The sequence below is a fragment of the Rhinopithecus bieti genome, unplaced genomic scaffold, assembly GCF_001698545.2.
Source record: "Rhinopithecus bieti isolate Rb0 unplaced genomic scaffold, ASM169854v2 scaffold_12476, whole genome shotgun sequence".
Taxonomy (NCBI): domain Eukaryota; kingdom Metazoa; phylum Chordata; class Mammalia; order Primates; family Cercopithecidae; genus Rhinopithecus; species Rhinopithecus bieti.
In genome coordinates, this window is record NW_016807303.1 from 905,588 (window position 1) to 921,890 (window position 16,303).

Genomic DNA, 16,303 nt, shown 5'->3' on the forward strand with positions numbered 1-16,303 from the left:
GGATATATACATAAGCGATTATATTTATACTGTGTAACACTAAATGATAATGAAAATGAAAGCACTAGAGTTTTGTTTTTTTTTTTAACCCTTTGAAAGTAAATTTCAGACATGCTGCTCATTTAACCCTAATTACTTTATTGTGTAACTTATGCCTACTTTTGTTTAGGAAATATACATTCTCTTAAGTTACTGCAATGTAGTTATAAAACTCAGAAAATTAACATTGATACAATACTATAATCTACAAACATTTTCCACTTTCATTAGTTGACCTAAAAATGTTCCTTAATAGCAAAAGAGAAAAAATTCTGGGTTCAGGATCTGATACAGAATGATGTTTGCATTGATTTGTCATATCCCTTTTGTCTTCTTTAATCTGGAAATAGCTTTTCAGACTTTGTCTTTCTTGACCTTAACATTGTTTAAGAAAACAGGATGGTTATTTTGTAGTTTAATCCCAATTTGTGTTTATCTGTTATTTCCTTATGATTCAAGTCAGGTTATGCATTTTTTTAAAAATATAAGGAATGCCATAAAATGATTTTTTGTTTTCTCAGTGTGTCATTTCGAGAGGACCATGATGTCAATTTGTCTTGTTGTTGGGGAAATTGATCAATTGATCACTTAGTTAAGGTGGTGTTCGCCAGATTTTTCTGCTGAAAGTTACTATCTTTTTTTTTTTTTTTCGAGATGCAGTCTGGCTCTGTCGCCCAGGCTGGAGTGCAATGGCGCGATCTTGGCTCACTGCAACCTCTGCCTCCCGGGTTCAAGCCATTCTCCTGTCTCAGCCTCCCGAGTAGCTGGGATTACAGGTGTGCACCACCACCCCAGGCTAATTTTTTTGTAGTTTTAGTAGAGTTGGGGTATAACCATATCAGCCAGGCTGGTCTCGAACTCCTGACCTTGGATCCACCTGCCTTGGCTCCCAAAGTCCTGGAGTTACAGGTGCAAGCCACTGCACCCAGCCACTATCTTTCTCTTTGAAATTAATAAATATTGTGTGGGGAGATACTTTGAAACCTTGTAAGTAACTTGTTTCTTACCACATTTCACCCACTGATTCAGCATCCATTGATGATTCATGCCTGAATCCCCCAGTTATTAATATAATGGTTCCCTAGTGATTTTTCTCCCTTTACTGCACCAACAATAGAAAAGTAAAGAAAACTATGACCCCGCCAAATTTGGCCTTCACTGTGTACTTCAGTAGACTTGTTGATAGTTTATTGCTGGGGAAGAGTTAGATGTTTGCTGAAGGTCTGGGGAGTTATTCCTATTTCAGATTACGGAAGTGCCTTCCTATTCCTGGTTTGCCAGTTTTTTGTTGTTGTTGTTGTTTTGAGACAGAGTCTCACACACTTTGTTACCCGGGCTAGAGTTCAGTAGTGGCCTGATCTCAGCTCACTGCAACTTCCACCTCCCAGGTTCAAGCAATTCTTCTGCCTCAGCCTCCCAATTAGCTGGGATTACAAGCATGCACCACCACAACCATCTCATTTTTGTATTTTTAGTAGAAACAGGGTTTCCCCATGTTGGCCACGCTGGTCTTGAACTCCTGATCTCAAGTGATTCACCCACCTTGGCCTCCCAAAGTGCTAGGATTATCTCGCCTATCCTGCCAAGAGGATTTTTTTGTTTTGTTTCATTTTTTTTGAGACAGAGTCTTGCTGTGTTGCCCAGGCTGAAGTGCAGTGGCACGATCTCAGCTCACTCAACCTCTGCCTTCTGGGTTTAAGCGATTCTCCTGCCTCAGCCTCCCGAGTGGCTGGGATTACAGGCGCCACCTGGCTAATTTTTGTATTTTTAGTAGAGACGGGGTTTTGCAACATTGGCCAGGCTGGTCTCAAACTCCTGACCTCAAGTGATCCACCCACCTGAGCCTCCCAAAGTGTTGGGATCACAGGCATGAGTCACCATGCCCTGCCTGCTAAGAGTTTTTGTTTGTTGTGAGTGGATATTGTAAATTACATTCATGATTTTCAAACATTTACTTTTGCTTTTTAGAATAGACCCTACCTAATTGTAATGTGTTATATATCACTGAGTTTGATTTGCTAATATTTTCTTTAAGGTTTATATCTGTCTTTATGTGAGATTCCTCAGTAATTTTCCTTCCTTGAATGTCATTGTCAAGTTTGGGATCAAGTATTCTGACTTCATAAAATGAGCTGCAAAGTGTTCCTTTTTTATTTTCTGCAAAAGTTCAGATAAGATTGGTGCTATTTTTTAAAAGTTTGAAAGGAATTAGTGGCTAAGCCCTCTGAGCCTGAGTTCTTCTTTTTTGGGGAAGATTTATAATAATAAATTCAATTTATTTTATTGATATAGCAGTATTAAAAATCTTTTGCTTCTTGTGTTCACTTGTGCCCTCATAGACATTTAGGTTTTTGCTTTCTTAGGTCAACTATACTGGTTCTATTTCTCCACCAAATGTTTATCTTTTTTCACTTTTGTTAATCTCTCTTCTATTATCTCCTCTCTTGTTCTTTTTGTTCTTATGGGTTGCTACTTTTCCTCCTCTTTCCATTATTGTCATTTTAGTGGAGGATATGGAGAAAACTTTATGTGTTTAATTTGTGATATTTAACTGGGATCTCTCCTTAATCTTTTTCTTTCCATCTCCTTAATTTTCTAACTAGAATATAGTGGACATAATGTCCATAATTATAACTACTGTCATAATTACTAATGTCAGCTATAACAGGCTATTGAAATGTAGTGATACTCTCGAGGACTTCTGAAGATTTTTAATTTTTGTCCCCACTCCAAGTTGCCCCCAAACTTAAAAAAATCTCTTTTCTTTTTATAATCTCTTTTTTTTTTTTTCTCTCATTGGAAATTATTACTTCCACAGAGGTTCTAATCTAATATCAATTAGAGTATGTTTGAGTTTGCTAGAATTGTGTGTAAACAGCCAGGCGCAGTGGCACACACCTGTAATCCCAATGCTTTGGGAGGCCGAGGCAGGTGGATCACAAGGTCAGGAGTTCGAGATTGACCAACATGGTGAACCCCCATCTGTACTAAAAATACTAAATTAGCCGGGCGTGGTAGCGTGTGCCTGTAATCCCAGCTACTCAGGAGGCTGAGGCAGGAGAATTGCTTGAACCCGGGAGGCAGAGGTTGCAGTGAGCTGAGATTGCACCACTGCACTATAGCCCAGGAAACAGAGTAAGACTCCGTCTCAAAAAAAAAAAAAAATCTGTGTAAAGAACCCTAGTTCCTTTAGTGCGTAAATATTATAACATCTCTTTTGACTTTTGAAACATAGGTTCATTTTACATTGTGTTTTTTAATTTTTATTTATGTATTTTTGAGACTGTCCCGCTGTGTCACCCAGGCTGGATTGCAGTGGTGTGATCATGGCTCACTGCGGCCTCAACCTCCCAGGCTCAATTGATCTTCCGTCCAATCCTCCTATCCCAGTCTCCTCAGTAGCTGGTACTACGGGCAAGCACCGCCATGCCAGGCTAGTTTTTTTGTGTTTTTTTGTAGAGACAGGATTTTGTCATGTTGCCCAGGCTGGTCTCAAACTCCTGGGCTAAAGTGATCTGCCCGCTTCAGCCTCGCAAAATGCTGAGAGTACAGGCATGAGCCACCGCACCCAGCCTTTGGTGTTTTAAAACCTTTTATTTTGGAATACATTTAATAGAAGTTTTAAAGCTGGTTTAGATAATTTCTTTCCTTTTTTTTTTTTGAGATGGAGCTTCGCTCTTGTTGCCCAGGCTGGAATGCAATGGTGTGATCTTGGCTCACTACAACCTCCATCTCCTGGGTTCAAGCGATTCTCTTGCCTCAGCCTCCTGAGTAGCTGGGGTTACAGGCATGCACCACCACGCCCGGCTAATTTTGTATTTTTAATAGAGATGGGGTTTCTCCATGTTGGTCAGGCTGGTCTAAACTCCCGACCTCAGGTGATCCGCCTGTCTCCGCCTCCACCTCCCAAAGTGCTGGGATTACAGGCGTGAGCCACTGCGCCTGGCCAGTTTAGAGAATTTCTATGTAACTTTTTACTCAACCTCCACTAATGTTGCCACCAAATATAGCCAGTGTATGTTTGTCACAACTATGAAATTTAACATTTGTGTGATAGTGGTATTACTATTACCTGAACTACAAACTTTATTTTGTATTTCACCAGTAATTCCATTAACGCCTTTTTCGTATTCGAGAGTCCAATCCAAGACTTCGGATTTGATTTGTCTTGTCTCCTTAGTATACTGTGTTCTTTCACAGTTTCTTAATCTTTCCTTGTTTTTCATAACCTTGGCAGTTTTACAAAGTACTGTATACAGGTATTTTATACAATGTCCCTCAAGTTGGGTTTGTCTGATGTTTTCTTATGATTAAACTGGGATTATGAGTTTTAGGGAAAAGATCACAGTGCTGAAGTGCTATTTTCATCATACCATATTGAAGTGTGCATGCCATGAATAAGACATGTCACTATGAATGTTAACTATGATCACTTGGCTGAGGTAGTCTCCACTGTCTCCATTGTCAGTTTGTTTTTCCCCCCTTTTAGGTCTGTGTTTTTGAAGTAAGTTACCAAGGTGAGCCCGTACTCAAGGAAAATTCATTTTTACCTTTGGAGAAGGGAGTATATGCTTATATTATTTGGAATTCTTCTATAAGGAACATGTGTCCCTTCTTTCCATTTATTTATTTATTCAATCATCTGTTTTTATCAGTATAGATTTTGGAATGTTTATTTTATTTAGGAGTTATAATCCAATGCCAATGTTACTTATTTTGCTAAAATTGTTCCAACTTTGGCCATTGGGAATTCTTTCAAGTTGCCTTCCATAACCTTTTGATACTCCGCCATCTTTAAAAAAAAAAATGACTTTCTTGCATTCTGACCCTGTAAGTTACACCAGGTTCATGTTGGCGTTTTTTTCTGCCTCTGGCCTAGAATCAGTCATTTCTTCTAGGAGCCCTGGCTCCTTTTATTAGAGAGAATGGTATATAGAAACCAAGATCTAGTTGTAGGTGTGTTTGTTGCTACTGGGGTGTCACTGCTTCTAGACCCTCTAAGAAAGCAGTCCTAACTCTCTATGCTAACACATGTTACAACATACCTGTTCATCTGTATATGTATTAAATAAATGTGAGTTCATGCTGGTATGTCTGACTGTAACCTAGTACCACAGGGTTCATTCTTTCTTCTCTTGTTTATTTGTAACTTCTTTATCTGACAGGGAGAAACCTTGTTTCTATTATCTACTATTTATTATGTTTTCTTTTTTTTTTTTGCGGGGGGGACAGAGTCTTGTTCTGTCACCCAGGCTGGAGTGCAGTGACGCACGGTCTCTGCTCACTGCAAGCTCCGCCTCCCGGGTTCACGCCATTCTTCTGCCTCAGCCTCCCAAGTAGCTGGGACTACAGGCGCCCGCCACCATGCCCAGCTAATGTTTTGTATTTTTTTTTAGTAGAGATGGGGTTTCACCATGTTAGCCAGGATGGTTTCGATCTCCTGACCTCGTGATCCACCTGCCTCGGCCTCCCAGAGTGCTGGGATTACAGGCGTGAGCCACCGCACCCGGCCTATTTACTTATGTTTTCAATCCCAGTATACATGTTAAGAAGTTTAATGTATACTGGTAGTTTGCTCATTAAGACTTATTTCCTCCTGTTCATGATATTTCTGAAACTTTTTTTTCGGGCTTGCATTGAAGTTTTATATTTTTTAGAGAGGATTTGTGTTTGCTTGTGTTAGTCACTTTCAGGCTGTTTTTTTTCCCCCCTTTTAAAAGCAGTTTTTTATTGTGGTATAATATACATAACATAAAAGTTACTGTTTAACAATTTTAAGTGTACATTTATACAGTTCCTTGGTATTAAGTACATTTATAATGTTGTGCAGCCACCACCAATATTTATTTTGGATCTTTTAAATCATCATTAACAAGAACTGTGTACCTATTAAACAGTAATTCTCCATTTCTCTTAGCCTCTGGTAACCTTCATTCTACTTTCTGTCTCTATGAATTTGCCTCTTCTGGATACCTCATGTATGTGGAATCATACAATATTTGTCCTTTTGCATCTGGCTTATTTCACTTAGTAACTGTTTTAGGGTTCTTCCATCTTGTATCCTGTATCCAATTTGTATCCCTTTAAGGTTGAATAACATTCCATTGTGTCTGTGTGTGTGTGTGTGTACATATGTACGCACATACTATATTTTATTAATCTGTTGATAGAAATTTGTGTTGTTTCCACCATTTAGCTTACTGTGAATAATGCTACTGTGAACATTGGCATACAAGTGTCTGTTTGAATACATGCTTTTGTTATTTTAGATGTCTACTTAGAAGTGAAATTGCTAGCTCATATGGTAATTCTATGTTTAACTTTTGAGGAACTGCCAAATTCTTTTCTACAGTGCCTGAACTGTTTTAATTCCCACTAGCAATGCACAAGAGTTCCAATTTCTCCCATGTCCTAGCCAATACTTGTTACTTTCCATTTTAAAAGTAAATAATAGCAACCGGGCAGGGTGGCTCACACCTGTATTCCCAGCACTTTGAGTGACTGAGGCAGGGAGGATGGATTGAGGCCAGGAGTTCGAGACCAACCTGGGCAAAATGGCAAGACCTCACCTCTACAAAAAAAATGTAAAATTGCCTCAGCATGGTGGCATGTGTCTGTGATCCCAGCTACTCCATAGGCTGAGGCAGGAAGATCACTTGGGCTCAAGAGGTCAAGGCTGCAGTGAGCTATGATGGCGCCACTGCACTCCAGCTTGGGCTACCTTACCTCAAAAAAAAAAAGAGAAAAAAAAGCTGTCCTAATGAGTGAGAAGTAGTATCTCATTATGGGTTTGATTTGCATTTTCTAATGGTTAGTGATGCTGAGCATCTTTTCGTGGGAGGGTATTTTAATTATGGGTTTTCATGGCCTTGTACGTTGTGAAAATTCTGACTACATACCCTAGTTAATTGTGGTCTCTTATGGTTAGGGATTTCCTAACTGTCTTGGTTCATTCGGGCTACTCTGTTGAAGTTCATAGACTGAGAAGCTTTTAAACCTCACATTTCTCAGAATTCTGGAGGCTGAGAAGTTAGATCAAGATGTCCAGATTCAGTATCTGGTAAAGTCCCACTTTTCACAAATGGTACCTTCTGGCTGTCTTGCCACGGAATGGAAGGGGCAAACAATCTCCCTTGGGCCTCTTTGATAAGGGCACCAATCCCATTCATGAGAGGTGTGCTCTCGTGGTCTAATCAGCTCCCACAGGCCCCACCTCTTAATACCATCTGTATCTTGGGGTTAGGATTTCACCATATAAATTTGGGAACATTCAGACCATAGCACTGACCATGGGGTGGATATACTTTGTCTTTAGTTCAACTCAAAAGCCAGAACCAAGTGTAAGACATCAGAATTACCCACCCCGCTGCGTCTTCAGTGAGTTTTTTGTTTTGTTTTGTTTTCCCTAGTTCACCCAGTCAGAGTGTTGCCCTTCAGCTTGTCTGGTTTTCAGTCTGACTTCTCATTTTGCTGGGGCCTTGAGGTTAACCTAATAAAGCCTGGGTTCTAGGACATCGGGTTTTAGTCATACAGTACCGAAAAGAAATGCCATCTTTGGAATTTCATTTAGCTCTCCGGGTTCCCACTTTCTAGTTGTTAATGGCTTCAAGGGGTTTCAGCCATGCACTTATAAAATTTTTTAAAATTCATAATGAGCACATTTAGTGTTCTGATCTAGAGTTTTCAAGTTGTCAAGTTTTAACTACATTGCCAAAGCAGGAAACCTTGTTTTGTTTTCTTCTGTTAAAAGGCAGGTATCAGTGAGTTTAAGGCAGAGTCTAGCAGTCTGCATATAGTTCTCGTGAAGAAGGCAAGCAAACTATTTATAGGTACTTATTTCTAGAATCAGTGATCAAAGATGAGTTTTAGGGCTGATTTTATATATTAATACATATTCATGTGCCCTCTATTTTATTATAGCTTTCTAATCTGAGCTTCTTTGTGTAGCAAACACATGTATGGATGACTATGAATTAGTAAAACAGATTTTAATGCTTTTNCCCTTCTTTCCATTTATTTATTTATTCAATCATCTGTTTTTATCAGTATAGATTTTGGAATGTTTATTTTATTTAGGAGTTATAATCCAATGCCAATGTTACTTATTTTTGCTAAAATTGTTCCAACTTTGGCCATTGGGAATTCTTTCAAGTTGCCTTCCATAACCTTTTGATACTCCGCCATCTTTAAAAAAAAAAATGACTTTCTTGCATTCTGACCCTGTAAGTTACACCAGGTTCATGTTGGCGTTTTTTTCTGCCTCTGGCCTAGAATCAGTCATTTCTTCTAGGAGCCCTGGCTCCTTTTATTAGAGAGAATGGTATATAGAAACCAAGATCTAGTTGTAGGTGTGTTTGTTGCTACTGGGGTGTCACTGCTTCTAGACCCTCTAAGAAAGCAGTCCTAACTCTCTATGCTAACACATGTTACAACATACCTGTTCATCTGTATATGTATTAAATAAATGTGAGTTCATGCTGGTATGTCTGACTGTAACCTAGTACCACAGGGTTCATTCTTTCTTCTCTTGTTTATTTGTAACTTCTTTATCTGACAGGGAGAAACCTTGTTTCTATTATCTACTATTTATTATGTTTTCTTTTTTTTTTTTGCGGGGGGGACAGAGTCTTGTTCTGTCACCCAGGCTGGAGTGCAGTGACGCACGGTCTCTGCTCACTGCAAGCTCCGCCTCCCGGGTTCACGCCATTCTTCTGCCTCAGCCTCCCAAGTAGCTGGTACTACAGGCGCCCGCCACCATGCCCAGCTAATGTTTTGTATTTTTTTTTAGTAGAGATGGGGTTTCACCATGTTAGCCAGGATGGTTTCGATCTCCTGACCTCGTGATCCACCTGCCTCGGCCTCCCAGAGTGCTGGGATTACAGGCGTGAGCCACCGCACCCGGCCTATTTACTTATGTTTTCAATCCCAGTATACATGTTAAGAAGTTTAATGTATACTGGTAGTTTGCTCATTAAGACTTATTTCCTCCTGTTCATGATATTTCTGAAACTTTTTTTTCGGGCTTGCATTGAAGTTTTATATTTTTTAGAGAGGATTTGTGTTTGCTTGTGTTAGTCACTTTCAGGCTGTTTTTTTTCCCCCCTTTTAAAAGCAGTTTTTTATTGTGGTATAATATACATAACATAAAAGTTACTGTTTAACAATTTTTAAGTGTACATTTATACAGTTCCTTGGTATTAAGTACATTTATAATGTTGTGCAGCCACCACCAATATTTATTTTTGGATCTTTTAAATCATCATTAACAAGAACTGTGTACCTATTAAACAGTAATTCTCCATTTCTCTTAGCCTCTGGTAACCTTCATTCTACTTTCTGTCTCTATGAATTTGCCTCTTCTGGATACCTCATGTATGTGGAATCATACAATATTTGTCCTTTTGCATCTGGCTTATTTCACTTAGTAACTGTTTTTAGGGTTCTTCCATCTTGTATCCTGTATCCAATTTGTATCCCTTTAAGGTTGAATAACATTCCATTGTGTCTGTGTGTGTGTGTGTGTACATATGTACGCACATACTATATTTTATTAATCTGTTGATAGAAATTTGTGTTGTTTCCACCATTTAGCTTACTGTGAATAATGCTACTGTGAACATTGGCATACAAGTGTCTGTTTGAATACATGCTTTTGTTATTTTAGATGTCTACTTAGAAGTGAAATTGCTAGCTCATATGGTAATTCTATGTTTAACTTTTTGAGGAACTGCCAAATTCTTTTCTACAGTGCCTGAACTGTTTTTAATTCCCACTAGCAATGCACAAGAGTTCCAATTTCTCCCATGTCCTAGCCAATACTTGTTACTTTCCATTTTTAAAAGTAAATAATAGCAACCGGGCAGGGTGGCTCACACCTGTATTCCCAGCACTTTGAGTGACTGAGGCAGGGAGGATGGATTGAGGCCAGGAGTTCGAGACCAACCTGGGCAAAATGGCAAGACCTCACCTCTACAAAAAAAATGTAAAAATTGCCTCAGCATGGTGGCATGTGTCTGTGATCCCAGCTACTCCATAGGCTGAGGCAGGAAGATCACTTGGGCTCAAGAGGTCAAGGCTGCAGTGAGCTATGATGGCGCCACTGCACTCCAGCTTGGGCTACCTTACCTCAAAAAAAAAAAGAGAAAAAAAAGCTGTCCTAATGAGTGAGAAGTAGTATCTCATTATGGGTTTGATTTGCATTTTCTAATGGTTAGTGATGCTGAGCATCTTTTCGTGGGAGGGTATTTTAATTATGGGTTTTTCATGGCCTTGTACGTTGTGAAAATTCTGACTACATACCCTAGTTAATTGTGGTCTCTTATGGTTAGGGATTTCCTAACTGTCTTGGTTCATTCGGGCTACTCTGTTGAAGTTCATAGACTGAGAAGCTTTTAAACCTCACATTTCTCAGAATTCTGGAGGCTGAGAAGTTAGATCAAGATGTCCAGATTCAGTATCTGGTAAAGTCCCACTTTTTCACAAATGGTACCTTCTGGCTGTCTTGCCACGGAATGGAAGGGGCAAACAATCTCCCTTGGGCCTCTTTGATAAGGGCACCAATCCCATTCATGAGAGGTGTGCTCTCGTGGTCTAATCAGCTCCCACAGGCCCCACCTCTTAATACCATCTGTATCTTGGGGTTAGGATTTCACCATATAAATTTGGGAACATTCAGACCATAGCACTGACCATGGGGTGGATATACTTTGTCTTTAGTTCAACTCAAAAAGCCAGAACCAAGTGTAAGACATCAGAATTACCCACCCCGCTGCGTCTTCAGTGAGTTTTTTGTTTTGTTTTGTTTTTCCCTAGTTCACCCAGTCAGAGTGTTGCCCTTCAGCTTGTCTGGTTTTCAGTCTGACTTCTCATTTTGCTGGGGCCTTGAGGTTAACCTAATAAAGCCTGGGTTCTAGGACATCGGGTTTTTAGTCATACAGTACCGAAAAAGAAATGCCATCTTTGGAATTTCATTTAGCTCTCCGGGTTCCCACTTTCTAGTTGTTAATGGCTTCAAGGGGTTTCAGCCATGCACTTATAAAATTTTTTAAAATTCATAATGAGCACATTTAGTGTTCTGATCTAGAGTTTTTCAAGTTGTCAAGTTTTAACTACATTGCCAAAGCAGGAAACCTTGTTTTGTTTTTCTTCTGTTAAAAGGCAGGTATCAGTGAGTTTAAGGCAGAGTCTAGCAGTCTGCATATAGTTCTCGTGAAGAAGGCAAGCAAACTATTTATAGGTACTTATTTCTAGAATCAGTGATCAAAGATGAGTTTTAGGGCTGATTTTATATATTAATACATATTCATGTGCCCTCTATTTTTATTATAGCTTTCTAATCTGAGCTTCTTTGTGTAGCAAACACATGTATGGATGACTATGAATTAGTAAAAACAGATTTTAATGCTTTTTTCTCTTTGGAGGAAATCAGATGTTTACAAAAAATAGACAAAGACAAGCCAATTAAAACAAAATCTAGAATAATCAAAGAGCTTGGGAAATGCTCACATTTGTTTATATTGAATAGCTCTATTAATGAATACTTATTGCAGTTTGTTTTTATTTCAGCTTTGGCTAGATCAGAGTCTAAGAGAGATGGAGGTTTTAAAAATAATTGGAGCTTTGATCATGAAGAAGAAAGTGAAGGAGATACAGATAAAGAGTAAGGATTTTTTTTTTTTCCCTCAGATATTTTATAAGAATAAAACTTCTCATTAGAAAAACAATTTCTATTCCATGGAAATATTTTTAGGAATATGGTATTCTTAAGAAAACATTTAACTCTTTCACAGTTGCTTTAAGGAAAGAAAAAGCAGTTCTTTATTGATAAATTATTTTACTGTTATTTTCTCCATCTTTTGAAATGTATAAATATATGCTTTAATACATGTAACCTTATAATTAAAAATTGACTGTACAATGGAAGGCTTCAAAATAAGGAAATTGTTTTTTGTTTTTTAAAAAGGCATTCTGTTCAGGCAGCAATTTGAAAAGCCACCATTTATCATGAGTAAGTGAACCCAGATTAAGACCCTTGCATTTTGTATGAAAGTTGAAATACTGTAGTATCTTTCTTCCCCAGTTGTGACCACACCCCTACCACATCCATCTTAGGTCAGATTCTCACCAGAGAAAGCAGAACCATTATAAATGATAAACACAGGTGTTTATCCAGACAGAAGTTAAGCAAAGTGTTCATTACACTTTGTTAATCTACTTGGAATGACTGTTGTGTAAAAATTTTAAATGATAGTTTTAATAGAACTTTTTGTATGTCGTGAGATTTGTTTTAAAATTCAACATTCAGTTTTGGCTGGGCACAGTGGCTCATGCCTGTAATCCTAACACTTTGGAAGGCCAAGGCAGGTGGATCATTTGAGGTCAGGAGTTCAAGATCAGCCTGGCCAACATAGTGAGACCTCATCTCTACTAAAAATACAAAAAATTAGCTGGGTGTGGTGGCGCACACCTGTAATCCCAGCTACTCAGGAGGCTGAGGCAGGAGAATCACTTGAACCCAGGAGGTAGAGGTTGCAGTGAACCCAGATCATGCCATTGCACTCCAGCCTGGGCGACAGAGTAAGACTCCGTCTCAAAAAAACAAAAACAAACAAGAAAACATTGTTTTTAGGTTTTTGATTTATTGATCTCGTTTTCTGCTGGCCAAAATAAACAACAAATTCAGAGATACACAAATGTACACACGAAGTTCTACCAAAACTATAAATATGTTAGAGAAATTTTTATACAAGAAGTCATTCAGAATATATTGGCTAAATATTGTAGGTGCTTCACTTCTGTCTGGGCAACAGCTCCGTTCATCATTACCACTTTATGTGCCTTCACCGATGAGATGTTGATTTGAAGTTTTATTTGAAGGAGAGCTTTGAACTGGTAAGTCTCTCATTTAAAATCAGTATTTTATGGTTTTCTTTCTTTCATTTCTTTTATACTTTTTCTGATTACTTTAAAATATTAAACAATTATTGTTATATTCAGTATGCATATACTTTTGAAAAATTAGAGTTAAATCTGAAATTAAGCTGCATAGAAAATATACCACCTCTTAAACATGTTTGTAAAAATGTTTACGAGATAACTTTTATCATTAAAACAATTTGGGATGTACATAAACATTGCAATAAAACATTTTACATTTTTGTGTAAATATCTAGAACTTTACAATAAATACTTTAGCTGAGTTGTCTTCGAAAAGGTTGTATTTGACTTTCTTTGGTGGCAGATTTACTATAGTTACACATTTTTTAAAAGCTGTCTTTAAGGTGCTACCTGTTCTGTACATTTCATTTATGAATTGTACTTTTTAGTTCATCATGAGTGTCAGGGACATCAGCTTTTTGAACATGTGTCTATTAACAGGTTCATGTTATCTATTAACATGATAACATGATAATTTAATCTTTTAGAATTTTAGGCCAGTGATTTCTCAGTGAAGGGTTGATATTTCCAAGAGTGGTGGAAGTATACTATTTTACCGTGGTGATAACACTGGAATTACTTCCTTTTCATTAGCTAAGACTTTCTTTCCTTTCAGTTCATTTCTTCTCCATTATTTTGTTTCTCTTGTCTTTCTATCCTTAATTTTCAATCTAAGACAGAAAGGAAAAATAAGTGAGAATAAATAAAATCCGTAGCTAAATAAACAGAATTATGTGTTCATTTATTATAGGGTTCAGCAAACTATGATCCATGGGCTAATCTTGCGTGCCATCTAATTAGTAATTTTTGTTGGAACATAGCTACATGTATTATTTATGGCTGTTTTCATACAAAATAAGAGTAGCTGCTACAGAGACCCTATGACCTGCAAAGCCTATGGTCTGGCCCTTTACAGAAAAAGTTTGCTGATTCCCTGAATTAGGTGAACATAGAGGATAAAACCTCAGAATGTAATATAAGGATTATAATTGCTACTTAAGGTTTTTTTCCCCTTATTTTCTGTGTAGTGGGACAAATCTGCTCAGTGTGGATGAAGATGAGGATTCTGAAACCTCAAAAGGAAAAAAGGCGAGTGTTGCTTAAAATATTTTTTTCTTTTACGTTATATACAAAAAAAATTGTTACCTCAAAAGAAGACCTAATATTTTTAATTTGTAAACCCCAGTTACCCACTTTCTCCACCCCAGAGGCAAATGGTGTTCCCAGTTTGTTATTTATCACTTTGGGAATGTTTTATGCATTATAAAGAAGAGAAATATTTCCACCTCCCATGTTACACAATTGGTAAGATACTGTGCATGATCTTCCTTTAACTTATCTTGGAGACCATCTGTAAGAGTTCATAAAAACACCTCATTCTTTTCAGTGAGTGCATAGTATTCCATTGTATTATATACCATTAACCAAGTGCACCTATTGATAAATATTTAGTGTTGTCAACTTTTTAATTCTTTTCTAAAATAATGTGTAAATTAGCCTTCTATATGGGTTATTTTGCAGACATACAAGCGTATCTGTAGAATGAATTCCTAAAAGTTGCACTGCTTTATCAGGACAGGTCCATTTCTAATTTTGGCATACCAGATTTACACTTGTTCCATCAATATCTGAACGTTATCTGTTTCCCCACATATCTGTCATAATGTCATCAACCTTTGATCTTTGCCAATGAAAACTAGTATCTCAGTATAGTTTTAATTTCCATTTTATTTTTTGTGAGGTTGAATATCATTTCATATGTATAGTCTAATTCTTTTCTAAAATAATTGTCAGTTAATATCCTTAGCCTGTTTCTCTATCTGGTCTTTAGAATATTATTCATAGGAATTCTTTTTATATTTAGTCTAAGATACACTTTTTTTTTTCACATTTTGACGTCTTTGAAATCTAGATGCATCTTATAAGATAACGTGATATGCTTTAATTATTTTTAAAAACTGTTTTTGGCCAGGCATAGTGGCTCACGCCTGTAATCCTAGCACTCTAGGAAATTGAGGTGGGAGAATTGCTTTAGGTCAGGAGTTTGAGACTACCTGGGCAACATAGTGAGACTCCATCTCTTAAAAATAAAAATTTTTGCACAGTACATAAAATAGTGGTATATTATGTAATAGTTTTATAGGTTTGATGAAATAAGGTATTTTGGAGAAATTGGCCCTTTGCTGTGATACTAGTTGTTAATGTATATACGTGTGTGTGTACTTTTTTTTTTTTTTTTTTGAGACAGAGTCTGGTTCTGTTGCCCAGGATAGAGTGCAGTGGTGCAGTCTCAGCTTACTGTAACCTCCGTCTCCTGGGTTCAGACAGTTTTCATGCCTCAGCCACACGGGTAGCTGGGATTACAGGCATACGCCACCATGCTTGGCTAGTTTTTGTATTTTTAGTAGAGAACGGGTTTCACCATGTTGGCTAGACTGGTCATGAACTCCTGGCCTCAAGTGATTGTCCTGTCTCTGCCTCCGAAAGTGTTGGGATTACAGACCTGAGCCACTGCGCCTGGCCATTACTAAAATTTTAACTCAGTTTTTTCCCTAGTCTTTTGTCTTTGCTTATGATGGCTATTGCCGTGGGGAAAATATATTTCTTTATGTCATCAAATGTATCATTTTTTCTTTTAAAGGCTTTTGGGTCTACTGTCTTTGTTCTTAATGATGTTAATTTAATAACTTATTTGGGGCTGGGCACGGTGGCTCATGCAAGTAATCCCAACACTTTGGGAGGCCAAAGCAGGCAGATTACTTGAGGTCAGTAGTTCGAGACTAGCCTGGCCAACATGTTGAAACCTCGTCTCTACTAAAAATAGAAAAAATTAGCCAGGCGTGGTAGTGGGTGCCTGTAGTCCCAGCTACTTGGGAGGCTGAGGAAGGAGAATTGCTTGAGCTCAGGAGGCGGAGGTTGCAGTGAGCTGAGATTGCGCCACTGCACTCCAGCCTGGGTGACAGAGTGAGACTCAGTCTCCAAACAAAAAATAAAACAAAAAAACCCACTTTTATATGCTTTGTCTTATTAGATATATAAAATAGTTTCACAACAGTAATACCAACATAATTACCAATAAAATGATTTTCAAATTATTTTGTTTCCTTGTTTCTGATGACACATATACCAGGTATCTGTGTCCCACTAGGAATGTGTATTTAAATTAGTTTATTTTTAAGTCATTTGGAATTGTTTATTTCTGTTTGGTATTCTACCAACTGAATAGAGAGTTAGGTTTGTTGTTGTTGTTTTTAATTTTGTTTTTTGTAGTGAGGAATTGCATTTTATTTTCATTTTAATTTTTATTATGTAAATTTTTTTTTTTTTT

The 16,303-nt window shown here is 37.7% G+C and overlaps 1 protein-coding gene across 1 annotated transcript in view; it reads left to right on the forward strand.

The window, feature by feature from the left end:
- SENP6 (SUMO specific peptidase 6) overlaps positions 1-16,303 on the forward strand; it is a 117,745-nt gene that overhangs the window by 11,389 nt on the left and 90,053 nt on the right. The window contains 2 exon segments of the mRNA XM_017881128.1: positions 11,605-11,698; positions 14,004-14,064. Coding sequence (XP_017736617.1) covers positions 11,605-11,698; positions 14,004-14,064 — 155 coding nt within the window.